Raw genomic sequence first — 27,606 nt, 5'->3', positions numbered from 1 at the left:
TCGCAATCAAACTAATCAGACGGCTCGCAGTTTTATTTATCTGCAATTGGTAATTATCATATCTGACTGTCTGCTGAAATGGCATCTCCATAAATCCAATCCACAATTCATTTGTGAGTTCAACATGATAAGCATAGATATGAGATTATAAAAGTATATACGAAAAGTGGTCGACATCGACTGTACTTTACTGTTTCTTTAGTTTAACTTTACAAAACTATAGATAGACTACAACTACAGTTATGGGCATAGACTAATCGCTGATTATGATCTAGAAATGCTTCATGTCTGATTCTATGCTGGCTGCACTGGAGTTCTGCATGAGTTTAATCTTCATGGCCGCCGTGGCACCCACCGCCTGTTGCAATATGTTAGGCGGCTTTGGCTGATTCTTGTCCGCCTCGTATTGGGCACGATGCAAACGCTGTCGATGCTTGTACATATTGGCGCTGCAGAAGAACGTCATTGGACAGTTTGGACAGGTGTACAGCACTTCTCCCGTGTGCGTTGATGTGTGTTCCTATAATAAATTAAATTTGTTACTTAGGTTTATTTAGATGATTTAAAATCTTTTTACCTTTAACTCCTGAGGTCGCTTGAAAGCCTTGTCACACATGGTACACTTAAATTTACGCTCGCATTCATGACTGTTCAACAACGGGAGTATAAAGTTAATAACAATGTTAAGATTGGATAAGTTTTGTGTATTACTTGTGATAGATATGACGACGCAGGGCACGAGCATTGGGTGAGATTTTGCTGCAGACATGGCAACGATGCTCGCCAGCACTTTCCACGTGTATGCTCTTCATGTGCTGCTTCAGTCCCGTCATGCCCTTGAGCCAGGCTCCGCAGACTTGACACTGCTTTAGCTCCGGCTCCGGTCGCGGAGTATTCGAGTGCATCAGCTCCTGATGCTTCTTTAATATGATTTTAGTGCGCATCTGTTTGCCGCACTTGTCGCAAATAATGATGCTCTCCGGATCGTGCATGGAGCTCATGTGATTCTTCAGCTTACGCTCAGTCAGGAATCTGCAAATTCATCAATTTAAATGTTAGTTTTAAACCCTTATTTTATTTCATGTTTAACTTACTTTTTGCCGCACTCGGCGCATGTGAATTTGAATTCGGATTTGGGCACATGTTTGTTCAGTTTATGATAGTCGATTGCCGTTTTACTGAGAAACACCTTGGAGCATAGATCGCATTGGAAGGACACCTTGGCCACGTGCACCTGTTGGTGTGATTCGAGGTGCCGTGAGTTCTGGAATGCCTTTTCGCAGGTGATGCACTTAAAATGCTCGGGATTCCAGTGAACCAGCACATGTTCGGCGAGCACTTTGCGTTGCGTAAACTTGCGACCACAGCAGATCATATAGCCCGGATCGACCTGATGTGTGAGTCGATGATGGCGTTGCATCTCCGTAAAGTTGTGCACTACCAGATTGCATATGGAGCAGGGCAGGACACTAAAGAACTTGGCAATGATGCCATCGTACTCCTCCTGCTGTTTCTTTCGCTGATCCAATAGTTCCCGTGACATACGCACCTTTGGCTCGCTGGGCTTCGCTCTCTTCTTATACTTTTTGGGACGCACAGGCGTTCGCTTCGGTATCACGGCAAACGTTAATTCGGCTGGTCTGTCCATTTCAAAATCCGAGTCATCATCATCACTCTCGGACGTTTCGTCGCTGCTCCCGTTACTGTGGGCAGCAAGCTCATCATCGAAATTGCAGGTGAAATCTTGATCATCGTCACTGAAATCGGCTTGTTGCTCCATTTTCAAGTCTGGCTCCAATTCCGCGGGTTTGTCCACTTTGATCTCTGCCTCGGGGATTTCCTTCGGCAACTCAGTTTTGCGTGGTCGTCCACGACGTTTCTTAGGCGCAATAGGCGGCTCAGTTTCATCAGCTGTTGCTGCAATTGCTTCACCATTATTAATCTCACCCAACTCAGTGCTGGAATTTAATGGTTCGGCCTCCGCTTTAACACGCTTCCTTAAACGTCGTGCTGGCGATGGATCGAGATCGATAGTTTGCAGACTTGTGCTGCTCTCTAGCACCTCGATTTTTGGCAACTGCTCCAGCTCATGTTCCTCGATCTTTACCTCCGGATAGAAAAAGTTGCGACCATTCAGTTCCGTTTGATCTGCACTCTGCTTAGCGCTCTCATTGACATTGCTCTGCGTCAATGGATCATCTTCCATCATCAATACTTTCGTCTCCCGCAACGAGTTTTGCGTGGCACTCACAAAATCGTAAAGCGTGTGGAAAGCAGAGATTGTCTTCCAGCAGATGGAGCACATTTTACGCATTTCCTCACTGTCCGCCGCTAGTTGGATGGGTAAATGTTTGTTGATTATCTGCAGCACATTGAGCTCTGCACTCTTCGCAGAGTAAACATCCATATATTGCTGCTGAGTCGGGGAACGCTCCTCCAGACAGAGTATGCAGCTCTCAGGCACTGGCAGATCTATAGAAAATTAAATTGTGTGTGACCTTTGGGAATATCTATTTGAACTGTGCATCTTACCCATGTTTCATTAACAAATCTTTATATACATATGTATGTATAATTCCATTTGATGGTTGTTATCCCAGTACACAAACAATTATGGTTTTTTGTTTACGCGTGTAGCGTTTATTTTACTCAACAGGTTGTAATTATAGTGTTATTTTCATTAAAATTCACAACGTGTTTACATTTTCTTTTAAATTAATTTTTAATTTTATGTTTTCTTGTTGAGACAATCTGTGGTGGGTAAACGATAGGCGGCTACAAAATACCTGCATCCGATAGACGACCAAGAGCGCAGCAGTGCTGGAAAATTGCGAAAATAGTTCAAGCGATAAGTTCATTCACAATAATTTCATTAATCGCTATCGGGAGCAGCATCGATAAGACTGAAAGTACATTGAAATCAACAAAATATATTTATTTTATGCACAAAAAGTGAAAACAAATTAAATACGTTTTACAAAGTGATAATTCAGTTAAATATATATGAGTGTATACTTGCAAATGCTCATTTTCAAATATAAATAATGATAGCTCCAAATTACTGATGCTGCAGACCTGTTGGATCTAGAAAGCTGGAAAATTCTCATACAACACAAATAATATTTAAAGTTAAACAACACTTTGTTAAGATATCTATGCTGCAGAATGTCTAGCGAAGAATCAACGGTATGTTTAATGAATGTATACACGTTTAACATACAAACTCTAATCCGATTTTTATGCAAAGGCTGCAAAAAAAGCATCCAAGTCTTTTAAGGATAGAAAAACATTTTGGTACACGGTCGATGAAATCAGCGAAGAAGGAACATGCCCCAGCTGTGGCCGATCGATGGATAAGTTCAAAAATGTAACTGCGCATGTTAAACGCTGTTTTAGCATCAAGAAAATCGGACCCATCTATCGGCTTCATGGCTACGTTGAATGCAAATGCGGACTTTTGATAGCCGACAACACCAAGGCCAAGAAATTGCATCTGTGTACAGTAAGTGTGGTCATTTAATATGGCAAGTCTCAAGTCTTTGTAACACAACAATATTGTTTTAGGGCGAAGTGCCAGCTTTTGAACCAGAATTGAACTATGAACAACTAAAACCGTCTCCAGCATTATCGCTGTCAATAGATCAAGGACCGACTGCTAATCGCCTGACGGTGTCCAGTCCTTGCTTGGAACAAAAACGACAGCTACCGAAACCTTGGATACGCAACTTTGTGTCGCCATTCAAATTAGATGTGGAGAACATGCCGGAGAACACGAAACCGGAACCGCGAGTTCGCAACTTCGATATGCCATCTAATAGATTAGAGCCACAGAATGTGAGCGTTTACTCAATAAGCTCGAATAATGGCGCCATATTTGTGAGGGGACAATCGCCGAAATCAGGCAAAAAGAGTGTGATTCTAATACAGAGACCAAAACTGCGATTGCCACGACTCAAAGGCAGCAAGTACAGTTAGATTTCTGATGAGATGATATCCATATTCTTTTTATATTTTTTAATAATTTTCTACAACGAGAATAATATGCATGTTTTTTTATACATACTGTAAATAAATAAAAAAAATCATTTATTATATAAAAATTGGTTTACAACTTATATTGCTTAGCTTGTTATGAAATACAATTATATATTTTGCACGATTACAAAAACATCAAATGCGACAATATGTATTGTATGTATATATATATATATATATATTATTTGTGTAAATCTTATGCAGTTGTATAGTACGTACAATATATAAGTCAATAGTATATATCGAATAGTAGTACATATATCAAAAATGTCTAGAAAACTACCAAAAAGTGGTGTGGCTAAGAACTCGGCTGCATATATTGTTCCTTTCTTTGATTTTGATCATAGTTATTTGTGTTTTGCGTGTAGTCTTCTAGTATGCTTGGTCTGATCTTGATCTGGTCGGTTATGGTCTGGTCTAGAGGCTGGGCGGTCCTATACTTACTATTATGCAAAGTTGTCTTAATGTGTCCAAGATGAGATTCCTAATCTCTACAAGTCTACTTAGCAGTTAAAGATTGGCATTTAGAAAAGAGCTAATTTTGATTTATCTACGAGTCGAGTAGCTGCTGATAAAAAGATTAGGATTTGGCATAAAGATTTATGTATTGTTTGGATAGTAAGTAGAGAGGGAAGAGAATGCAAAAAGCGTGTGTTTCATTTGTGCTAACACAACAATGATTTTATGTATCAAATTTTTAATTGCACAGCTACATTTATATGCTTCGAGAAGTGGAACATATAAAATAGAAGCCTATTCTGCATAACACTGGCTGTGGTATGTGGGCGTAGTCGTCGTGGGCGTGGCATGGCATTCAATCCCAACATCTAAATGCGCTCGGTGACATAGACCTTGGCGGAGGCAGGAGCGTTGGTCCTTCGCACGGCAAAGGTGACTATGATGCCAATGACAACCAATGTGATGCCTATCGCACTCGTAATATAATGCTCAATGAGTCTGTTCTCCGCACTGTAAATGAATGAATGGGGAGTGATTAAAGATTAAATCAATTAATGTTGGTAAGACTCTCAAGATTTACCTCAAGTTTGGATCTTCGGCGGTCTCGCGTTCCTTCTCAATGATACCCGTGACGGATGTGGCAATGGCCAGCCAGAAATTGGCCAAACCGAAGCTGGCATGGATGGGCACCATGGCCGAGCGGCAGCTATAGGTCTTGTTCTCACAGCAGAGCATCACCAGAAAGCTAATGAAAAGATCATATTATGAATGTGTAATTAGCAATGATGTTGATGATAATGATGGGCACCCACCTGAAGAAACCAATTACAAATTGAAGCACAAACATGCCCATTGTCACGAAACCCAGCCACGAGTGCAGACTGTAGAAATTCACCTTTTGCAATGCATTGTGCGAGTCAAAGACGGAGAGGAAGCCGAGGGCAATGCAGGGTATCGCAATGGCATGGAAGAACATGTGAATCAGCTTCACATAGATGTGCTTCATGCAACGGCACAGTCGATAAATCAAGATAGCTGCAATGGGAATATTATAGAATGGAATTGCAAAATACTTTTATTGCTGCTTACAAAATCCGGAGAGCGTTACAAAGCCCGCTATCATGAGTATGGGATGCAGATTGAACTGCTGCAGAGGTTTGTCTGTCCAGGCGAAGCCATTGCGATAGAACATCACCCAGAAGAGTGTGAGGATGAGCACGCCCACCAGCAGTATGGTCGATAGTATCACGATCAGCATGTATTCGCACCAGGAGCAGGCGTTCCATGCATTATCCGGATCCTCCTCATAGCGTCTGCAAAGAGAGTTGCAAGTAATTTGAAAATGAAATTGGAGTTTTCTTCTACACACTTTGCTTTTGCTTTGCTTTTGGGACGTCGCAGCAGCATACGATTAAGTTTATCAATAAAATTACGATCAATACCATCCATAGTAAGTTAATTGTTTGTGTGTGTGTGGCCCAAACTAAATATAACTTTAAAAGATTTAAGAATTAAGAGCAATTACGAACGCAGTCTTTATTGCATAATTACAACCAACAATTTATCATAGTCAATCTCAGTCTCAGTTCAAGTCTCAGAGAGTCTGAGAGTCTTTGTATAATTAGGAAATTTTCACTTGGTCGAGTCGCTAATTGTGAGTTGAATGCGCTGCTAATCGACTAAATTGATTTACAAAAGCAAATATCAACATTTGCAGAGTACGCGCGAGAGAGGTTAAGAAAGTTTTACAATTATCTAATTTGCTGGGCACAATGTAATTACGCGACGAGCTCTTTGCGATAGCCACGCTTGCCACAGTCTGTTGCACATGGCAAATTCTTACTTTTTTGTTCGATCGAACAGATGCGAAATATTGTCTTTGAGTTTCTTGGCGTTTGTTTGAATATTCCCCATGCGGAGTTAGTTCAAAAGCATTACAAAAGTTGTTGTTTAAAAATGAACATGTGTGATTGACAGTAAGAAAAGTAAATACACGATAAAAACAAATTTACTCATACTTTTTTTATATGAAAGCTACAGCCGAGTGTGCTCGACTGTGAAATACTCGCTATCCAATTTGAATAAAAGCAAAACAGTGCAGTATTATTCTTAAAATATACCGAATAATACAACACAAATATATACCTGAAGTCATATTTGGTATAACGGTGAAGTACTATACTCGAAATATACCATAAAGTACTAAACAGCAGCTAAGAACATATGGCACTTTTCCAGAGTTTCCCTTATTACTCGCTATGTGTTAATTTGAGTACAGTAAAGACAAGACTAATTGAATTTCTTAGTATTTGTAATATATTCAAGGAATTTATATAAATATTCGCAATGTTGCTGATTATTATAGTACACTGAAAACAAGACTCAAATTTCGGTAAGTTTCTTAAAGTATCTACAAAGATTTTCTATCTTAAACATTTCAAAAATTTTAGTATTCTTATGATATTAGGTACAGTAAGGACAAGATTAATTGCATAATAGTATTCATAATAAATATGTATTCCCAATTCGGCTGCTCAATATAGACAATGATAGCAAATACAGTGAAGGTAATCATAATTGAATTAGTTCGTATACGTAATAATTGCTAGGAGTTTCCTTGAGGCAAATGCCTTTTAAATTATCATAAGCATAACAATAGATTTTGCATTAATTTGAATATGATGTCAGTAAGTACAGTGAAGCTACCACAAATTGACTTTATTGACTGTTATGTGTTCTATAGCGTTAAATGGCAATGTGGGTCGCTGGTTGTAAAATATGCAATTCTATACTCGATTCAATTAAGTATTCGCTGTCGTTTATTGCGTGAGCTGCTGATCAAATGACAAAAAACCAACTCGTGTTTGATGTGAGGGGAGTGATGAGGGGACAAGCGATGATCTCAGTTGCCGAAACACATCCATCAACGCAGCCCATTCGAGCTGGGAGGTTTTTGGAAGTTCTCACACTCTACGCTGTTGCAAGCGACAGCAGATGCGACACTCGAATGCTGCTACACAATGCAAAGAGCAGCTGTCAAATGTAAACAGTCTCCAGATTATCGTGTGAGTTGGTTGAGGGGGGTGGGGGGAATTGTGGCAAGTCTCTGGGGCAGTGGTAATTAGGCACATATCTGGCAGCCAACGAGGCGCTTAATCATGCCAAAGAGCTGCTTGCGGTTGCACTTGAAGTGACAGGCGAACAGACAAAATTGAAACGAAAGTAAACACACAATTATTATTTAAATTAATAGTGCGCAGAGCAAAGAAATCGGTCGGCGCAGCAGATAATGGAAAGCAAAAGCATAGCTAAAGCAAAAATAATAAATTACATATTTAATTAAGCACGCACTTTCTCAACAGCAACTAAATTGATATTTGGATTGGGTGTCGTATCACTTGCATCATTTTCTGATAGAGACTCGTAATAAGCTATTTAATTAACATGCGCAGTCTGCGTTTGACCGAACGACAATGCCCCACAATCGTTGTTGTTGTTGTTGTTGCTGTTGTTCGTTGCTACGCCTGACAATTTCATTAGCCGCGAGCAGCCAGAGTCTCAGTTGCAGTTGCAGTTGCACTCTCAGTCGAGATGTCAATGAACGCCCGTTGCAACAATATGTTGTGTCTGCCTATCTATGTGTGTTGGTGTGTGTTTGTGTTTGTGTGTTGGTGTGGCAGCCACTTGGCGACTGTGGCTGCTGTAAGCGCAGGCATTTAGCTTTCAACACATTGCACCGCAGGCAGCAGGCTGGCAGCCGCTTCACGAGTAACACACATTTCACTTGCCGCTTGGGCCCAAGTGCAACAGCAACAGCAACGCACAACGACCACAAATTGTTGTAAAAAAGTAAACAGCCAGCAGCCACAGCAGCAGCAGCAGCAGGGGCTGCCTGCAGCTGTATCTGCATTTGTATTTGCTTGCCGCATCTGTGCATGTGCATTTGTATCTCTTTCACTTTTTAACTGGCTGCGCTATGGGAAAATTTCGCTAAAAGCTTTAGCTTTTGCTTTTGCTGCAAACTCGTTTTTAAGCTGAACCTGAACCTGAAACTGCCAACCAATCTCATAGTCATAGTTGCAGTTGATGTTGAAGTTTTCGCTGTGGTTATTGCCTTTGCCATATTAACGCCATTTGTTTGGCTAATGGGTCAGCCTCAGTTGGAGGCTGTTGACACTGCACCTACAACTTTGACTCGACACACTGTCTGGAGAAACCTGTGAGGATCCTAAGCTGGCAGTTCTTTAACCCAGCGAAAGCGCGACTAGACACAACTAATTAATTAGCTAGCTGCATTTTCGGATACATCAACATTTAGCCTAGTCTCTGAGCTGCAGCTTAAAACAAGTAAGAAAGCTACAGTGTGCTATTCATTTTTTATGAATTCAAAACAGTGAGGTATTATTCTTAAAATATACTAAAATAATATACCACAAAAATACTAAAATATCTATATTTGATATATCTATGAAGTGCTACATTGGAAATATACCATACAGGCCAACATATACCTGATTATCAGCCAAGGCAGCGAAGACCCGATTACATTCGGGAGGCGAAAGTGGGCGTGGCAAAAATTTGAAACAAACTTGATCTGCGTGCAAACATTATAAGTGTTGTGAAAAAAAGTTATTGCTCTATCTCTTATAGTCTCTGAGTTCTAGTTGATCATACGGACAGACAGACAGGTGGACTTGGCTGATTTAGAATATATACTGTATGGGATCGAAGAGGGATCCTGCATGCAAAAAGTTATAATACCCTTATACCCTATGAGTATAGAGTATGAGAAGAGAAAATTTGTAATGTCCATCAAACACAAATAAGACTTAAGATTGGGGACATGTGATGTACGGAAGAAGAAGTCTGCCTTATAAAGCGGGCTAATTATGGCCACGCGCGTAAAACTGGAGCGTGGCTTGTTTAGCTAAATCAAGAAAGAGCACATTGAGCAGCGGCAAAGATACTTAGATACTTAGTTAGTTGAAGATGTAGGTGATTAAGTGCAGCACTCGGGAATAGGCAACTTGTTGGCAATTAAAGAAAGCGTAGGATGCCACAAATTACAGATTACATTCATACTATATACCCTAAACATAAGTGTAGCACTTTTACAGTACACATGTCAGCTCGACATGCACAATTAAAACTTTGTGTGTAACGAAATTGAAACAACATTTCCTGGCATGCACGACTGCAAATCATAAAAACTATCTACTCGCACACTCATTGTGTGTGTGTATCCTGCGGGTTAATTATGGTGAAGAGCGAATACTCTGACTCGCATTCGCTTGTTAATAATAATGGTATAAGTTTACAGTGGGCGACAATTGTTTACAGCGACAACGATAGCGACGTCTCGTGGAGTTTCAATTGTGGCAGTTTGTGGCTCGCTTTTGTTTCGAGCATGCCTGCATGTGTGTCTGTAATTGTATCTTGAAGATACAATCAAATTCGCAGTAATAAAACGCGAAGCGAAGCGCAATAAATGCGACACTGTGCACCAACAGTTGCCCTGCAATTTATTATTCATTGAATTATTATATTTATTTATCCATTTTCATAAACATTGCCTTATTTATTTGCCATGTTATTTTCTTTCTTTTTTTCACTTTATCTCGAATTGGAATTAAAAGCGAAGGCAGCTTGTCGCGGACATTTTACTTTATTTGTAGCCATAACTCATATTATATGTATATGTTATGAGTGTGTGTGTGCTGTGTGTTGTTCCTCCCAACTCCCTTAAACCGTAATTTATCAATTTAAATGTATTTATTTATTTCAGCCAGAGGGTAGTTTATACAGTTGTGTTGTCCAGCATCAGCATCACGCTGCGGGCGTGTCAAATAATAAAATGTTCTGCTCTCTCTCTCTTAGATCTAATCTTGAAATAAACTCAGGGTCATCTAGACGAAAATTTATCTGTATAGAACTTGTCAAATGTGTACTAATTAGTGAAATGCCTTGAGATTTGTGATAAAAACACTCACACACACACACACACACAGCGAAGATAAGTTTTATACTAATTTGGAGTAATATCTTAAGTAAACACAGTATGTTAGATGTTATATCACTGGCAACCCTCGAGATGTGATGGACTTACGCTGTTGTCGTTCCTCCACGCGGCATTTTGCCCAAATGACGATCACGCATTTAGGCGAATTTATGTATGTAGATTGGTGGAGTGTTGTTGTAGTAGTTTTATTTCAATTTTGTCAATTCTTTTTATGCTTGGGATTGCACACGGCGTATACGCGATTTCAATACGTCACTGGGCTATTTTTTGAATCGATCGTTTGTTTCGATGTACGAGCGTGTAAAAGTGCTTTCGAATTTTCCCACAGTTGCAATTGATTTTCTAGTAAATACTAGTGTAGAGGCAACGATAACATTTAATGTAAAAAATAAACACACAAAAAATAGTCAAACATTTGTTGCGTGACTGGGACTGAGAGTGAGATTGCTCGACTACACGAGACTGACATTTGGCTACGTAATTATTTAGTTATTTAGAATCTACACTCTGTAGATTAACGTATATATTTCAATCAGAACTGTCGAGAGAATCGACTTGCTAATCAGTGCGTTAATTTGTAAAGAAACAATTCGAAAAAAAATAGAGAAGATGCCAAAAAGTTTGAGTTCAGTTTCAGTTCCCAAATCGATCACGGGTTGAAAATGTAAGATTATTATCTATTCATGAATGCCGTATAGAGTGTAGATTGGGTTCACGCTCGGACAGTATTTAATTAATGTGATTTATACGTATGCAAATGGCATTCTTCTTCAGTTTCGACGAACAATCAAAAATGAAAAACAAACTTTCGATTTCTTAATTGAGAGACAATGGCGCGGAACATGTAACGAGCATCCATTGATATGTTCAGGTGTATCTATCTATCTGTCTATCAAAATACCGAAGCTAGTAGTAAAAGTTACGCATACACACAACACAAACACACACACATACAGACACAACTAAACATTGTCTAAACACTTTCTATATAATGGCGCAAGGTTGTTGTTTATATTGCTCCTTTTGTTCTTAGCAACAACACTTAATTCAACATACATTTGTTTTTTTACACGATACGCGTCGCTTGAAAACCACCCGGAAAACCGCACAACCTACGTCTGATACCGATCAGCATCGAATGAACCGCTCGAACCAACTGAAAATGTTATGGTCGCCGCTGAATCTCCCAGAGCAGAAAGACGACACAAATGGCGGCGTTTTTAAGTACTCGTAAAGGGGATTTTAAAGTGCTGTAGAAGTTGAATAGCTTGCAAAAAGTACAAACAATTAATTAAACTACATATTTTATTAACAATTATGCATAAATAATGCATATAATATACATAATTCAAATCAAATTTAACGCCAGTTTTACGAAGCAGCGCTGTTAATGTTAATGCTATGTTATGCTCAAAAATGCGCTGTTAAACTCAAAAGAGCACTGTTAATATAGCAAAGACACGCGAAGTCTGATCTAGCGGAGACACAAACCAACATTGAGCTTTACGATCTGTAAACACTTGAAAACTGAAAAATGTTGATGTTGATGGAGGGCTGCGATACTTTCAATAAAAAATTTTATTTTGCGTAGAATACATAAATGAAGTAAACTAAAATCATAATTAAAATTGAAACTAAACATTTGCTTAAATATGATAGAAAAGAATTTGGTAGAAATTTGCTTTAGAGATCGCTCAATTTTTGACTCATTCTGGCTAACTTTTCACTCAAACGTGATTTTTGTTCACTTGTTACCATTTCAAGTTGTGTAAGAAGTGTCATCTCATGCGATCCTAATACATAATAAGAAGTACATTCAAATGGCGCATGTGATCTTATTGTGAAATTATTTCGAGACTGCGAGCAAACACTGTAAAAGATAGCGAAACATTGTAAATTTGTTTAAACCAAAAGAAGACAGCTTAATAACATGAAATATAATTACATATAAAGTATGAAGGTAAGTTGAGGTTCACACGGGTTCAGTGCTTCTGTATTAATAGCAGTTATGTGTTATGTCTATAAATAAATGAATACAATCAGGTAGGAAAAACGTTCATGTGCACATGAACATCAATCAAAAGGAACTGCGACTAATCAAATACATAAATAATCAACAATGTTGGTAAATGCTAAACGCAAAAGTGGGACAAACCAGCCAACTAGAGACTATACTAGGTCGGTAATTACAGAAAGGAGACGACAAAGCGACGATGGAGCAACAACAAGCTGACAAAACACACCCTGCTAATGCGTGGTCATCATTACACATGAACGGAGGAGCAGCAGGAGGAGGACGTAGAGGAGGAGGAGGAACACACCGGAAGGAAGGATTTTCAGGTGAGAATCACGAGACGGCAACGGCAACTCCTTTGGCTTTCAGTTGCTTTTTTTGGCTGAGCGCGCCCAGAAATTACTTGAAATCGAAATGAATGAAATGAGCAAAAGGTTCAATGTGAGGCCACAAAATATGTCGGTAATTACAAGAGTGAGAGCGAGAGCAGCAGAAAGGGGAAAACGAAGGCAGCTGTGCGCCAAAATACAACACAAAAACAGACCAAGTGAATGAAAGGACACAAGGATATGCGTCTGGCGCCAACTGTGAGTCCACACGCGATCAACTGTTGAATGTATGTGTGAGTTTGTTGTGTGTGTGTGAGTGTGATTTGCGAGCTGCTCGCATTAAAATAGAATTTACGACCACGCTTCGGTACTGTGGGATTAGGAAATTGGCGCGTTAAAAAGCGAAAGGAGTACGACCTGGGCGTGGTTGCAAATCCGGCTGTTGTTGTTGTTATTTGCGCTTTGGCATTAATTACTCGGCGTATACGCAACGTAACGTAACGCGGCCACATTGAAAATGTAAATGTTACACTTTAGCCATTAGCAGCGATTAATGTGCCCAGTTTTAACGACAACTCCTGCCGGACGAGGTCAAGGCACAGTTTCAACTATGCTTTGCTTCTCTCCTCCCAGTTCCCCAATTGCCTAGTTCACAGTTGAATATGGATGGAATCGCTTTGGCATTCCAATTGCCGGCTAGACGCAGCCAATTGGCTTCTCTCATGTGTGTGGTTTCAAATTCTCCATGCTCGACACAATTCATTTAAATATTTTCACGCAAATGCGCTGTTGAGTTGGCGAATTGGTAAATTGTCTTCATTAATTTATTTATATCCAAATAGAAACAATAACGAAAAAGAGCAAGCACAGCTTGTGCCTTCTTAAATCATCTGCCTCACTGGCTCTAAGATGAATGTGTGCCTGACAAATGTGCAGAGAGAAGGAAATGAACACATGTGTGGGCCGCATAATTATCATATTGACGACACACTGTGTCTTGAAAGATCTATTTGTTTATTTTAAGAGGTTTGAGCTGATGGCAAAGCTTAACAATTTACGCATTAAAGAGTAATAAAATATTTATTAATATTTGTATACTTTAAATTACTTAATTATAGTAACATTGTAATACTCTGCTTTGTCTAAGAAGTGTGTGACGCACTCTGCGTATACTTGATTTGGTTGACGAGATAAATAGATGTAGCAATTTGCATGTCTGTACGTCTTGTTTCTAGGTCAACTAATCTCATCTTTTGATTGTAAAGTTATCTTAAAATTGTAAGAATATCTTATACGATTTTTGGTAATATTCCACCTACAAATGTTAACAAAGTTTTGTTTAAACTTAAACTGTATTAGAAAACTGGAACTCTTAAAAAATTAATAAGTAACTTCTAGAAATATCTTTGTTAATACTCCAGCTAATTGGTATTTAAAGCTTATATTTGTCATTTAAATAATTGTGTTCCTGAATAGCTTTATTTTCAATTCAAAGTTGCAAACTTACTTCTCATCCGGCGGAGGCGGCATATCGCCATTGGGCGTTCCGGGGGGCGTTTTCTCACTTTCCATCACGGCCATGGGAGGCAGGGGACTCACCGAATTGCTATCCATGTGAAAGCAATCAATTTTGATAGTTGTGCTTGTGGTGTAGCCTGCCAAAAAGGATGCAACGTTAGTCAGTGTTTCATTCTGTGTGTTGCCTATCAAAATCCGAGTGCAACAACAACAACAACAATAACAAGAGCAACGATGACAAGCGCAAACAGAGCAACAAGCCGCATTATAAATGCAGCATTCACATTTGTAAAGTTGCTGTTGCTGTTACTTCGATGCCATTTCCACATCCATTTCCATGAGCAGCATTTCCCCGCCCGCGCTCTTTTTCATTTGTAGCCTCATAAAAATGTTTTCCATAATATTTGAGCAGCAGGAGGAGCAGCTACTGAAGCGGCGAACTGTTGCTGACAGACGCGGATGTGGCAGAGATTGCAAAGGCAGAGGAGGAGGAGAAGGAGTTGGAGGAGGCGTAAGTGGAGGTGGAGGCAGTGGTATTCCCATCTGGAGTTGGGCGTAAAACCTCAGCCTCCGACTGTGCAGCTCTGATCTGTCCGGTGATGAATAGCGGCGCCGTTAAATGCCACTTTTCATTACGTGGCTACCATCTACATAAATAAGTACGACATGTACACATGTACATACATACATACATACATTGATACATATTTACATACATCAAAATGTGGTGTCTGTCTGACACATTGTTATGAGCAGTGAGCAGCGCAGATTTCTGATCCAATTCATGCTCTTTTATTTTCGGGCAAGCACAACAATATTTGTTTTTATGCTTAAAATGGAAATTGAGTTTTATTTTCGGAAATTGTGGGGCGACATACGTATGTACTATATGTATGAGCGAGTGAGCGAACTCTCGCAGTCGTAATATCTGAAAAGCTGAAGGTAGAAATGCAGCATCAACACTTTTGCCAGGGTGCATTGCACTTGAGCCGCGTTCACTGTGGCCACAACAAAGGGTATGACAACTATCTAACAGAGCTTGTAACATACTAACAAGCCAGCAACTTTTGGGTGGATTAACTGTAAAATACCCGTTAAGTATTAAAACAGTATCTACAGAGAAAAAACTTTTTCAAGTCCGGATTTTTATGTGAACTTTCAAGATTAAACTGTTAACTTAATACAATTTAAGAATTTAAATATCAAAATGTACTGAAAATACTACATTTTAAGCATTTCGGTATTAAAAACATGAAGTATTTTCCTATGAAAATATTGACAGCGCTTCGAGTTTAACTTCGCGTATTTATCGTGGATTTTGTTTCTGTTTACTGAGTGTACGAAGCTGTCGTTGATTTGAAAAGTTTATTTACAAAATTATATTTCTAATGAAATTTAATAAAATTAAACTGATAATTGAGTACTCAGCTAAGCCTTCGATGTTATTTAATGAATTTAATGAAATACTTTCAATTCAATTATTGATTTGCAATTATGTTATCGACGAATGTGAGAGGCTGGGCATGAATTACTTTTAAGTTAAAAGTAAACTGCGTAGATTACATAAGAGTTAATGTCTATCTTTCTCTCTCTCTCTCTTTCTCTCTCTCTCTCTCTCTCTCTCTCACTCTCTCTCTCTCTATTTCAATCACTGCGATGAAAAGTTTTTAAGTTATGATTGAACAGACAGACATGAAATATGGTGATCCTAAAGGATAAACTTTTCTGCCTTTGACTAATTTTTTTGTAACTTCTCTTTTGTTTACTAGGAAAGAGTATACACTCGTCTTCTCAGTGGACACTTTGTTTTTGTGCCTTTGTTTGTTATTGTGCCCAGTGCCAAGCGGTCGACGTGTAAAATTGACTATCATACGTCCGAGTGCGTTCTGCAGAATCAAAGAGAGCGCCAATTTCCGACATCGATGTCGTTTTGTGCTATAGATTGAATGAATGACTCCGCCTCTGTCTCCATCCCCCTCCATCCGCTGCTCGCCCCCACAACTACACACACACAAGTGGGGAAAACCAATAATTATATGTACTCGAGTATGTTCTATTTATTGGCAGTTCATTGGCCTCAGCTAGGCGACATTTGATGGACACTTCAATGCATAGCAAAATGTCTGACGGACTGATATCGAAGCCAACTTCCTTTTCCTTTTCGTTTTCGATTTTCCCTTTACGTTTGCATAATCGACATGTGGACACTTCTCACGCTTGACTTGGCCAATTGGTCATAGACAACTATAGTCATAACTATAGTTGGACACTCGGATTGAGTTTGTTTACTTGTGTACTTTCCTAACGAATTAATTGTTGGCCAATCAAATTGTCTCTGGTGTATTATTAGACTCCATTTTGCTGTCTACTAATTACAGGGTATACAAAAATTAGTAAGCCCATTTGCACTCGACAAAGATCGAGAGATATTTAGCGGATAATATTTCTAAATGTCAGTCAATTGATAAAGTGCGTGAGAGAATGTGGATCTATTGTTTCGTTGTGTTGCTTTTATTATTAAGTATTATTATTAGGTGTTATCAGAGCAGACCCAATTTATGTTTGTATGTGGAGGAAACTGAACATTATGCAACGCGGCGTCGCATCGTAACGCTGTTTCCGCATCCGTATCTGGAATACAATGCATGAACATGCAACCGAAAATTTATTTCGAAATTAGGCAGCCACATTTTGTTGTTGTTTGCCGGATACGCACTTAAAGCGAGTCTCTACGCTTTGCTTTGCATCTTTCAGTTGCAGTTCATTTAATTATGTTGCATATTAAAAATATATGAAAAGTTTATAAGTCGGCACTTTGCAACAGCCTGAGGTTTTCTGTAGTCTCTTTATACATATATTGAAGTATATTCTGATTGCAGACAAAAGTTCATAAGCCGATTTACGGTTGTTGTAGCTGGGCTCTGGACTTAAACTTCAACACTCCGGGTACTTTGGCACAGCTTTTGAAGTTTAAAACACACACACGCACACATACACAGGTAAACACACACACACAGCGACAATGGGTGTTAGCCGGAAACGTATAAAGGTCCAGGCAATTGCAGTCCTTGATGCTGCAGTTCCTGATGCTGCTCGCGTTGTTGTTGCTGTTGCTGTTGTCACTCTCCTGCCAAACAATACAAATAAGCATTTGCAGAACTATAACCTACCCCAAGTTTTTACACAATGCGCAATGCAAACTTTGCCAATTTACTGGTCTAACTTATGCCAAAAGGGATTCAAGCTAATTAATTCATTAAATGCCCACAAAATTGTCTGCTGTTTTCAGTGCGATTAACTCTGCGAGCTATTATTTAATTTATCATTTAATTCTAAAGCAGCTTTCGCACGATGCCTCGGGCAACAAATCAAATAGAATCGCAGCTCCAACCGTTCCGCTCGTCACGAATGCTGCGAACGAACTGATTTTTCTACCGGACCGGCAAATGAACGACGCGAGCTGCGAACCGGGAATAAGCATTCGGCTATCGTTCGTCGTGCTTCGGGAATCGGGAACAAACGTGCTTCGTGTGCTGCTGCAGCGTCGTTTCGGCACGACGTCGCATTGGTTTTACAGTGGAGTAAGAGCTTCAAATATCTCATTAAAGCATAAAGTATAAAACAAAATCAAATAATTTGCTGTTGCCGTTTAAATTTGCAATAAAGTGTATTTGCATTTATTCATAAATATATATTGTACGTCAAATATGGTATATAGTACACAAAGAAATTGACAATTCTGTAATACATGTAAGTAAATTCACAAGTCACAAATATAAACAGTAATATGTATAGTTCGGGATCCATTTGGTGATTTCAATACTAAAACCCTACGCACCCATTTAACAATGGGCATAACATTCATATTTTTAAATACATTTTTATTGTCATTGCTTTCGATATCTCTGCACCATACAAGTGGGTACCTATCTAAGCCCTACACATACGAATTGTAGTAGTACAAATGCCGCTATTCAGCTTGATCGGAGAAGCGTAAATAATAAATATGTACACATCAACTAATTTTCTTATGAATGTGTATAATAGTTTATATGATATAGTGGTATGGTATGTTGGGCTTACAATGAATAGAATTACAAGTTCCACAACTTGATAGCTAACTAAAAATCATGTATTAACTAGATTATAAAGCAATAATTTAGTCGAGATTCTACAGGTATGTATGTATATCTTCTGTCAATACAGCTCTATGTCTCGTATCTTTCAATCTCTCTCGCGCTCTCTCTTCTTTCACTTGCTTGCTATCTGCTTAGAGACCTGGCTTAGTTTTGTCCACGCTGGCAACACTCGCCGTGCTGTCCGACTCCGAGGACACTGGACTGGGGCTCCTAAAGCCAGCCTCTGAAGGTACGGGACTGGTGTTGCCACTGCGGTCTGGAGTGGTTACAGTGTCGGTTGAAATCTCCTGGAATAGACATAGATGAGAAATGACCGATTTAGTTTTATGCACATCTAGGAGTTTGCTTAGTTGAACTGACCTCATCGGCTGCTGTTTTGGTGGTCACAGCTTCGGGGAAACATTCCTCGGGTGCATCCTTCACCTTCTCAGCCCAGCTCTTAAGGTACTCAACAACATCCGAGTGATTAAAGTTCTCGGCCTCATCGACGGGCAGATTACCCCAACGATCCTTGGGATTGTGTGGAACATGACACTGCTCCAACAGGAACTTCACACACTCCAAGTGACCTTCAGAGGCAGCCAAGTGCAGAGCAGTGCGTCCATCATAGTCGGCAAGTGTGATGTCCATACCCGAGAGGCGATGACGACGCAATGCGGTGACATCACCACTCGCTGCCGAGAAGAGCAGATTGACAATGGAGAGACCCTTGGTCTCGTAGCGATGCTTGCGCGGATCCTTCTTGTTGGAGAGATGCTTCAGGTTATCGTAGCGATGGAAATTGAACATGTTGACCAGCTCCTCGCAGAATTGCAGACCGCGCACTGTATTACCCAGATCATCCAGAGGTGGAGACCAGGCAAAGATGCCCATCACATTGGGAATGACCAGCATCATGCCACCGCTTACACCAGACTTGGCTGGCAAGCCTACCTTGAAGGCAAACTGACCCGAGTAGTCGTAAGTGCCGCAAGAGTGCATAATCGAGAGCACATCCCGAATAACTTCAGGGCGAAAGACCTTCTCCTCAGTGGTGGGACAAATGCCACCATTGGCCAGACTGGCAGCTATCACAGACATGGCTTCGCAATTGGTTTCCATGGAGCAGCATTGGAAATAGTAATCCATCACTTCCTTCAGGTTGGTGCGCTTCGGGAAACACTTGTTCTCCCGCATATAGAAGCCCAACGCATAGTTGCGATCTGCAGCCTCACGTTCTGAGAGGAACACAGCATTGTTGAAGCCAATGTATTCACCACCTGACAAGCGCTTGAACCATGACATGGTATAATCAAAGATTTCAGCAGAGGTCATGTCCGGCTTGACCAGTGCGTTCATCAAAGAACAAGTAAGTATGGCACCCGCATTGATCATGGGATTGTGGGGTTTCTCTGTAAAAAGAAGGGCGGAATTAGGATCACACCAAAAGGTACTAAAACGTGGTTTACTTACTATTCTGATCGAGAACCAGCTCGTTGAAGTTGCGACCACTCGGCTCCTGGCCGACAAAGGAATGCACCACCTTGGGCCCGAGCTTCTCCAGGGCAATGGCATAGGTCAGGGGCTTGCTGCAACTTTGAAGTGTGAAGGGCTCGTCGACATCGCCAATGGAGAAGCGTTGCCCATCCACAGTGCAGATGCTGACGCCCCAAAAGTTGGGACTGTAGCGTGCCAGCTGGGGAATGTAATCGGCCAATTTGCCGAGCGTATTGGACTTGCAGTTGCAATAGATTTCCTCAATGTCCTTGGTGAAACTGGAGAAATCAGGGATCACAAACTGCTGACGGAATGCTTTGGCAATGAGCACAATATTTGGCGAAACGACACTAAAGATGAAGAATAGATAGATAGAATTAGAATCAAGTTAAAAGAAAATTCTATTTGGACTTACGCTTTGAAGGTCTCGCGATTTAGATGCTGAGTCTCTGCCGAGGATCCCGTCTCGTAGTTGTTCAGCTTGTGCACCTTCTTGAGGTTGTCCATTAACTCGCGCACACGGGGATCGGTGCGTCGAATTCCTGTGGTCTTTAGTCCGGCCAGAAATTTGCCCATCGATATGAGTCCAGTCTCCTCGCTGGCGAACATATCGAACAACACATCCTCGGCATTGCGTTGCTCCTGCTCGCGATGACTGCAAGAAACAACGCCCAGAATATTAACAAAAATATTTGGCACATATTCAATCGCTAATTGACTACAAGAGGGGGGATTTTTTGCGGTTAAAAAGCGATTTTTTTAGCATGCGTATGTCGATTAAAAAAAGCAATTCAAAATACCGAAAAAAAAAATTGAACTTCACAAAAAAAAATAATATTCCAAACACTACACAGAGTACAAGAGACTACGTGCTCAACTGGTGAATTGCGATGTAAACGAGTTAGATGGAGGTGGTAATTGGAGATCAGACGTCTAGTCGTATAATCTACTCGCTTTACGATGCACAAGGTCTGTTGCATGAAACATATTTCAGATGTCGGGATGCGAATTCGAGACTAAAAATAGACAGACACGTTTTTCTAGACTTGAGTTTTATGAGTGGAATCTGTTGCTGTGGAGGGTGACTGTGTGTCAAATTGATCAAATCTCAGAGCGTCTTTCACATTCATTAACCATTCAATTAAAAAGTATTTTTTTGCCACATTTCAATTCATTTCAATTGGTGAGGGAGGAGTTTAACGAGTGTTTTTCTGCTGAATGTTGTATTTAAGCAGGGTACAATGGGTACAATGTACAGTTGCTAGGCTCTACATTTGATATCAATAATAAATTAGAATCAGAATAAAGCATAAAACACCGTAACAAATCAATTTACTCACGGCCTCATCGAATAGTTGCGTCGCTGTTCCCTAAGGGAATAAAATATTATAGATATTTATGTATAGATAATTGTTGATTAAACCACAAATTACGCATTTCCATTTCCATATGTCGTGTGTAATAAACATAAAATTGGAAAACAAAATTCAACGCAATTTCTTTATCTTAATAATCTGTAAATCTGTGTGTGTGTGTGTTTGGGAAGGAGGTGTGTCTAACTGTCTGTCTGACCGAGTGCTATTTATAGAATGCCAACATCATGAATATATTAATGACTTAGATCAGTACCTGATAATTGCGGAAATAGTGCGAACGATTGTGCCACGACGATTTTGCAGGGAGATACCCTCAATGATCTCCTCGATCATGGCAGCTGTCTCTGTTGTCTCTTGCTCTTTGTCCCGCCTATAGGTCTCCTCACGCTGCTTGGCCTCCTCATCTTCGCTCTGGCGTTTCAATGCATCGATTTCTTCGGATAACACCATGGCGTATGCGTAATATTCTAACTTGACTGTCTGATCGATTTTTTAAGGGTCTGACTCTATTGCTCAACTGTTGCAAGCTTAATGAAAAACAACGCTCAACCGACCGGCATTTTATACATTATCCAAATGTGTGATATTTTATGGTTGTTGTTATTGCCAGACACAGCCAGATTGAGAGAGAGAGAGAGAGGGAGAAAGGGAGTCGCTTCGCGTCTATAGACAGAATGGGGACTGGGATTGGCAGGCAGTGCGAAAAGGCGCTAATTTCTAAATCATGTTATTGGCAATAAAATAAACTAATTAACTCCCCTTTCGAGCGTGCAAACAAATCGGAGAAAAACGCATTTGTATTTGCCAGTATTATAATGTGGATCAAACATGTTCCATTATAATATGATGGCATCTAGTATCACTATTGTCTGCCTTGGTCATAGGTGCGAATTTATAGGTCGACTAATAGCTCTGCCGACTGAGGCTAAGGCTGAAGCACTTTTATTGCTCGTAATGCTCGCTCGCACTTTGTTTTCCCCATCTCAGCGATAAGAGTTCATGTCACGCGGCCCAGCCTAAGAAGCTTCACAGACAATGACTATGTAGTATACACACATACATATATGTTATGGGGTATATTGTACTATGCACTGCGTGTGCTATCAGCTTGTGGGCTCGTCTAATGAGTCACTTAAAGTTTTCCTTTCGCATTACCTGATATACTTGGTTATCACTTTGATGAACGTCGCCTTTTGGCTCTTGGTGCATATGCCCGCCACCATTTCGGCAATGATGCCCGCATCAATTAGATCGCAATCATCCTGCACTCGATCGGATTTGTTACCAGCAGCCACAGGTTGTTGTTGACGCTCCTCTGCCTCCTCCTCCTCGACTTTTGCTGCATTCTGTTTGACCAGCTCGATTAATTCCTCGCCCGTCATCGATTTCAGATCGTCGAGTATCTTTTGTCGTATGCTATCCTTGAACTCGGCAGCTTCCTCGGGCGTGTAGCCATCGAGTGGCAGTGGCGCCTTCTCCGTGGCATACTGCAACAATCTTAGGCTGCGTTCAGTCATCGCACTTTTATTTTAGTCCAATACTTTGTCAAATTTTCGCACACACACTGGGTTTTGGTGCCTTGGGTCCGTCGTTGTCGATGCCGATGCCGAAATGAGCGGCACATCGATGGGGCAACAGTTTTATAGTTGGCAGAGCATGTTCATACTACAGTACCATGAGCATTTGTGCCAAACGCACAAAACGAATCGAATCGAGTCGAGTTTCGATTTTTATCTTCATTTAATAAACGTATGTTAATTTATTTTTTTTTATGCGATTGCCGCGATTGCCTTCAATTAGCGCGTATTCGCATGTCGACGATCCCCACATAAAGAATATTTGATTAGGAATTGGACTAGTCTAGCAACCCCAAAAAAGCACAGGGTATTTACTCAAGTCTGACGTCCTTGCTTAGGACAGACAGGCGACAAATCAAGAAAACAAAAACACATTCAATGTTTTTCTGACTTTTCTGGCATGCATCCCAAAAAAAGCATATTGCAAATATACAAGGTAAATATTTTTGAATCTGAATATGAATTTTGAATAACAACAAGAGCAGTGCACTTTTTTCTTTCTTTGTTAATTCGCTAATTGCGCGAGTCAACCTGAGGTTTTAGAGTACATCATAACAGATCGGTTGTTAGATTTGTGGCATTCTATAAATAGCTTTGTCAACTTGCACAAGATCTATAAATGGATCAATTTGTTTGAGTTACAGTTGGTGACCAGCACCACTCGATCTATTAATGATATGTTATCCCGTAATTATTGATACTATTCATTTGAGCCACGTGGCATTCGTGTCGCGTGTGTTGTCAAGTGGAGTGTATAGAGTTAAAAGCCTCGGAAGAGTTGCAAGAGGAGCAGGTGCCAAATGGCAACTCAAATATTTTGCAAAGTATTTGAATTGAATCAGAGTGCGCTGGCTGCATTCGTGTTAGTGTGCAAATGTTGTTCAATTGTGCAATTTGTAGTTATAAGATACTTCTGCGTAAAAGTTACTTACAGTTTGGCATGTTCCTCGCGTTGCTTCGGTCCAGAGCTGGGATCATAAAAGGATAATTTCCGATTGGCAAAAACCAAGTCCAATAGTGGTGGAGTTCGCAATTTCTTCTGGAATGTGAAATGATGAAAAGTGTGAGAATTTTGAAATAATTTTAAAAGCACGTTTCGATAATAAATGAGTAATTAATTGCACTGCACCACGTACTATCATTCTGAAACGTACTGCGCTTCGATGTGGCCACTGACAGCATTGAATCAAAAGTGAACTATGGCTATGTCAATAGTAACCAATTTATATGTTAGCTTTAACTCGCATATTGTTTAATGGAAACGCCTAAAATGCTGCAGCGATAACTTTACCTTGCAAAGATTAAACACAAAGACTCCTATGCATTTTTTACTCATAACTAATGCCGAGGATAATCCCAAAGCAAAAAATTTAAAAAACAAAAAAATGTTTACTTAAATAAAAAGCTTTGAAAATGAACTCCTCGCTTGCTAAATGTTATCAGTTCAAACTGGATAAATAATATCGATTGCAGTTAATAGAAATTTCTTATCTCTTAACCAAATGAAAATGATTACTTCAGAGACAATGGAGTCAATCTCGTGACCATATCGAATTACTTATTAATCTAATTTAGTTCATGAACCAATCATTGGGTTAAATAGATTGCGAAGGGGTAATTGAACACCTGGGTATTGGATTACCAGCAAGTGCCGCATGACATCAGCCATGGGACGCGGCCAGATGCTCCTCCCCTCAGATGGGGGGCTGCATGGAGACAACGGGTGGGGAGTTTGCTAATTGATTGGCTCAACAATTGCCGCAGGGATTGCGAATCAAACGGAAATCGGAATGCTTAGACGATTAGTCTAAAAAACCCAACACGTGTTATTTGCATTCGAAATCCAGACGGAGACTCTCTTTGGTAAACAGAGTCATGTGAATGCGAATGCGAGAGATAACAACTGTTCGATGTAGTCGTTAAAGAAAACAACCCAACTACACTTGAAAAATAAAAGAAAAAACATTAAGTTATGATTGTATTTTCTTCTTTTTGTTGCTCAAGATGTCGCGGATTGACAGCTTTCACAAATTAAGCGAAATGAAAAGAAAAAGTATTTGCAAGATTTGACGCACGAAATGCAAATACACAATTGATTTTTAAATATAACCGAAAATAACAAATAATCCCACACATTTACATTTTTTTTTAAGATTTTGTTTTGCTCATAAGTTGCATCTGTTTATTTCTTGCTTGGCGCGCTCTCAACAATTCAACAACAACTCAACAACGGCGCCCATGTGATCTTCATCTCTCTCATGTGTGTGTGTGTGTACGTTTGTATGTGTGAGGGGCTTGTTTTGGCACCCGAAAAATTCAACGCACATCACATAGATACTCGAACTCTCGTATCTGTCTAGCGTGTGTACGTTTGTGCGTACCTAAGAATATTATTTTCTTCCATAGCAACGAAACGGAACGTTGCCAAAACGTTTTAACACCTGGTGCTAAAGCTAGCGATGGAACACGATATTGGGGGATTATTAAGCAATTTGTTAAAGACATTTAAACTGGAACAAACTTGTTATGAAATTTAAATTAAATTAAAGAATATTTAAACGCTTACAATTTAAGTAAAATGATAAAGGTTAAGCTAAAATATATAACTTTGAAGTATGTATATAAGTATATATTTTTATATATTATTTATCCCAATAAATTCAACTAAAAAGTACTTCATATTTCACAATTTCATAAACAATTTCACAGGTGCACTGATACAAAATTGATTGCAAAATATATTAGAGCTAATAAAGTATATTAATAAATATAGCAAATCAATCTTATGTTTGTGTTACTATGCCAACAAAATTAACGCATGTTCTTCCCATTTACAATAGGTATTTCTCCGACTTAAATCAATATTTTAAAATATATTTAGAATCTATTTCATTAATCTTCTTGCGATAGTGCCATCACTATTAATAATTCGCTAATTTATTTAAGCGAGAGCAACGCCAAATCGTCTGTATGTCAGTGCCATTTGAATGTACTTAACATATGAATGTATTCATTTCGGCTGCCTACATTCACGTTCGCTCGGATTTCTTTTTTGTGACATTTTTCCCGTGACTTTGGCATGTTTAGAACCAATGTGTTAATATATGTATGATTCAGCGATATGTACTCGGGCATTCGTATTCGTTTTAGGGGCAGGCGAGCAACGAACAAATAGCTCGCTATTCAATTCCATTCACAAATCAATTTCAATGTCTCGGTCAATATTCTTATCTGCAGAAATCTAGCCGTTATTTATGGAGGATATGTAATTGGTGCCGTAGACATAAACACATAAAGGAAATGATTTTGTTTATGCGGATTAATGGAATCGTACGACTATATTAGTACTTTAGCACCTTTGGTCTAGACTACTAATTCATAAAATTAATTAGACGTCATGATTTATATTTGCCAATCCAATTTCCAGTAGTCACACTTTGACTAAACAGATGCCCAGCCAGATAAGATAACGAAGCGGTTAACGTATGATATAAATTTATTTTTGGGCACGTAATTTTTCGGTGGATTTAATTACACAGTTATCTAATGAAGCGAAAAACCACAAGCTAACTGTCACGCTGCAGAATAAGTATCTTCATCAGATAAGGAAGCCCAGTATAATATTTGCGTGTCTGGCGAAATACATACAAATGAAAAGATACTTTTCTAATGTAAACTGTTCTAGTCATTTACACTGGTCTGGAAGCAAGTAAACAAAAACATCCATATCTCTTTAACTGTTGAAATACTTTTGTTTCGCATTAAATCGCAAAACTACGAATTGTGAGCTATATTTAGAAATCTAGGAATTGTTGGTGTGAAGCGATATGCGTGCGTTTGAACCGAAAACACATGTGGAAATGGGAACACAAATAGGGAAGTGTTTGCGAATTACTATATACCAAAAATGTGTGGCGCAAGCTAAATTCTCATGTAAAAATCGATAATAATATGATGCGAAAATTTCGGTGTGTGGCCAAACAAATCACAATGGAACCGCCTGGTTTCTTTCTACTCTGCACAACCCCCACAAATGAAGTCAGCTGTGCTTGACTAGGGTTGTTAGCGGAGTTTATCAACTCACCTCAGATGCGATTTTCTTTTGAACCTGTTTGCCCGTATGCCCAAATCTGGCGCGTTTCAAGAGGTCCTCCTGACTATAGACATCGAGATTAATCTGATCGGTCTTGGGATCCGCGTCGGCGATGTCCAGAGAGGTAGCCGTTGCCTTGTTGCGTCGCACCAGCACTAGGCCATTGACCAGCGTGAGGCGTGGAGTTTTGACCTGACTCTTCAGCAATCGCAGATTAAGATTCGCAAGCGTTGGAACACCTTTAAACATTATCACAGACACTCTTCACTAATGACTTTTGGGGCCCGATGATGTTGTGTATTTAACTCAACTCTGCTTTCTTCTCTACTTCAAACTGTTAACCTTTCGTGTAGCTCGTTATGTTTTTTTTTCTTTATATTTATTTTATTTGTGCGTGGTCGCTTTTCTGCACATGCGTTCTCTTTGACTACTCACAAGGTACTGACCGACCGACCGACTGTTTGTGCTAAAGTCATAATCAGCTCAGCACGCCGGTTGCGGCAACGACGACGACGACGACGTCGACGCTGACGACAACATTGCCATTGCCAACAGCAACAATAACAGTTTC

The 27,606-nt window shown here is 39.7% G+C and overlaps 4 protein-coding genes across 14 annotated transcripts; 1 reads left to right on the top strand and 3 right to left on the bottom strand.

Moving 5' to 3' along the window:
- Nucleotides 1-154: 154 nt before the first annotated feature.
- LOC117572212 (zinc finger and SCAN domain-containing protein 12) lies at nucleotides 155-2,781 on the bottom strand. The gene is made up of 5 exons (XM_034254884.2): nucleotides 2,533-2,781; nucleotides 1,095-2,472; nucleotides 712-1,032; nucleotides 578-647; nucleotides 155-520 (listed from the first exon to the last, which is right to left on the bottom strand). Exons 1-5 carry the CDS (start codon nucleotides 2,534-2,536, stop codon nucleotides 272-274), a joined length of 2,022 nt encoding a protein of 673 aa, XP_034110775.1. The 5' UTR covers nucleotides 2,537-2,781; the 3' UTR covers nucleotides 155-271.
- Nucleotides 2,782-2,873: 92 nt separating this feature from the next.
- LOC117572214 (uncharacterized) lies at nucleotides 2,874-4,065 on the top strand. Its single transcript, XM_034254890.2, has 3 exons — nucleotides 2,874-3,186; nucleotides 3,248-3,502; nucleotides 3,565-4,065. Exons 1-3 carry the CDS (start codon nucleotides 3,166-3,168, stop codon nucleotides 3,973-3,975), a joined length of 687 nt encoding a protein of 228 aa, XP_034110781.1. The 5' UTR covers nucleotides 2,874-3,165; the 3' UTR covers nucleotides 3,976-4,065.
- A 620-nt stretch (nucleotides 4,066-4,685) lies between these two features.
- On the bottom strand, nucleotides 4,686-17,763 carry LOC117572213 (uncharacterized). 4 transcript variants are annotated; one of them, XM_034254885.2, is made up of 6 exons: nucleotides 17,545-17,763; nucleotides 14,364-14,511; nucleotides 5,584-5,807; nucleotides 5,307-5,529; nucleotides 5,075-5,239; nucleotides 4,686-5,004 (listed from the first exon to the last, which is right to left on the bottom strand). In XM_034254885.2, the coding sequence occupies exons 2-6, from the start codon at nucleotides 14,468-14,470 to the stop codon at nucleotides 4,863-4,865; spliced, it is 861 nt and encodes a 286-aa protein (XP_034110776.1). In that variant the 5' UTR covers nucleotides 14,471-14,511; nucleotides 17,545-17,763; the 3' UTR covers nucleotides 4,686-4,862. The 4 variants fall into 4 exon arrangements, with proteins under 4 accessions (XP_034110776.1, XP_034110780.1, XP_034110779.1 ...); XM_034254889.2 differs by lacking the exons at nucleotides 14,364-14,511; nucleotides 17,545-17,763 and adding an exon at nucleotides 10,601-10,698; XM_034254888.2 differs by lacking the exons at nucleotides 14,364-14,511; nucleotides 17,545-17,763 and adding an exon at nucleotides 6,338-6,458.
- Nucleotides 17,764-18,022: 259 nt separating this feature from the next.
- LOC117572690 (glutaminase liver isoform, mitochondrial) lies at nucleotides 18,023-27,441 on the bottom strand. 8 transcript variants are annotated; one of them, XM_034255734.2, is made up of 7 exons: nucleotides 27,027-27,441; nucleotides 23,875-23,981; nucleotides 21,330-21,359; nucleotides 20,405-20,644; nucleotides 19,966-20,339; nucleotides 18,874-19,904; nucleotides 18,023-18,800 (listed from the first exon to the last, which is right to left on the bottom strand). In XM_034255734.2, the coding sequence occupies exons 1-7, from the start codon at nucleotides 27,282-27,284 to the stop codon at nucleotides 18,645-18,647; spliced, it is 2,196 nt and encodes a 731-aa protein (XP_034111625.1). In that variant the 5' UTR covers nucleotides 27,285-27,441; the 3' UTR covers nucleotides 18,023-18,644. The 8 variants fall into 8 exon arrangements, with proteins under 8 accessions (XP_034111625.1, XP_034111631.1, XP_034111632.1 ...); XM_034255740.2 differs by lacking the exon at nucleotides 27,027-27,441 and adding an exon at nucleotides 24,234-24,365; XM_034255741.2 differs by lacking the exon at nucleotides 27,027-27,441 and adding an exon at nucleotides 24,079-24,099.
- Between the last annotated feature and the right edge of the window lie 165 nt (nucleotides 27,442-27,606).

This window comes from Drosophila albomicans, chromosome 3, assembly GCF_009650485.2.
Source record: "Drosophila albomicans strain 15112-1751.03 chromosome 3, ASM965048v2, whole genome shotgun sequence".
NCBI classification, from domain to species: Eukaryota; Metazoa; Arthropoda; class Insecta; order Diptera; family Drosophilidae; genus Drosophila; species Drosophila albomicans.
Note: the sequence above shows the minus strand (reverse complement) of the source record. Positions and strands in the feature narration are given on the sequence as shown.

Coding starts and splice junctions, on each gene's coding strand:
- LOC117572212 (XM_034254884.2), bottom strand. Junction 1,033..1,094: donor TGCGCCGAGTGCGGCAAAAA/GTAAGTTAAACA, acceptor ATGAATTTGCAG/ATTCCTGACTGAGCGTAAGC. Junction 648..711: donor CGTCGTCATATCTATCACAA/GTAATACACAAA, acceptor GTTGTTGAACAG/TCATGAATGCGAGCGTAAAT.
- LOC117572214 (XM_034254890.2), top strand. CDS start 3,166: ATGTCTAGCGAAGAATCAACG. Junction 3,187..3,247: donor TGTCTAGCGAAGAATCAACG/GTATGTTTAATG, acceptor TTTTATGCAAAG/GCTGCAAAAAAAGCATCCAA. Junction 3,503..3,564: donor AGAAATTGCATCTGTGTACA/GTAAGTGTGGTC, acceptor ATATTGTTTTAG/GGCGAAGTGCCAGCTTTTGA.
- LOC117572213 (XM_034254885.2), bottom strand. CDS start 14,470: ATGGATAGCAATTCGGTGAGTCCCCTGCCTCCCATGGCCGTGATGGAA. Junction 5,808..14,363: donor CCGCCTCCGCCGGATGAGAA/GTAAGTTTGCAA, acceptor CTCTCTTTGCAG/ACGCTATGAGGAGGATCCGG. Junction 5,240..5,306: donor TTTGTAATTGGTTTCTTCAG/GTGGGTGCCCAT, acceptor TCTTTTCATTAG/CTTTCTGGTGATGCTCTGCT.
- LOC117572690 (XM_034255734.2), bottom strand. CDS start 27,284: ATGTTTAAAGGTGTTCCAACGCTTGCGAATCTTAATCTGCGATTGCTG. Junction 20,645..21,329: donor CGCAACTATTCGATGAGGCC/GTGAGTAAATTG, acceptor TGTTTCTTGCAG/TCATCGCGAGCAGGAGCAAC. Junction 19,905..19,965: donor GCTGGTTCTCGATCAGAATA/GTAAGTAAACCA, acceptor TTCTTTTTACAG/AGAAACCCCACAATCCCATG.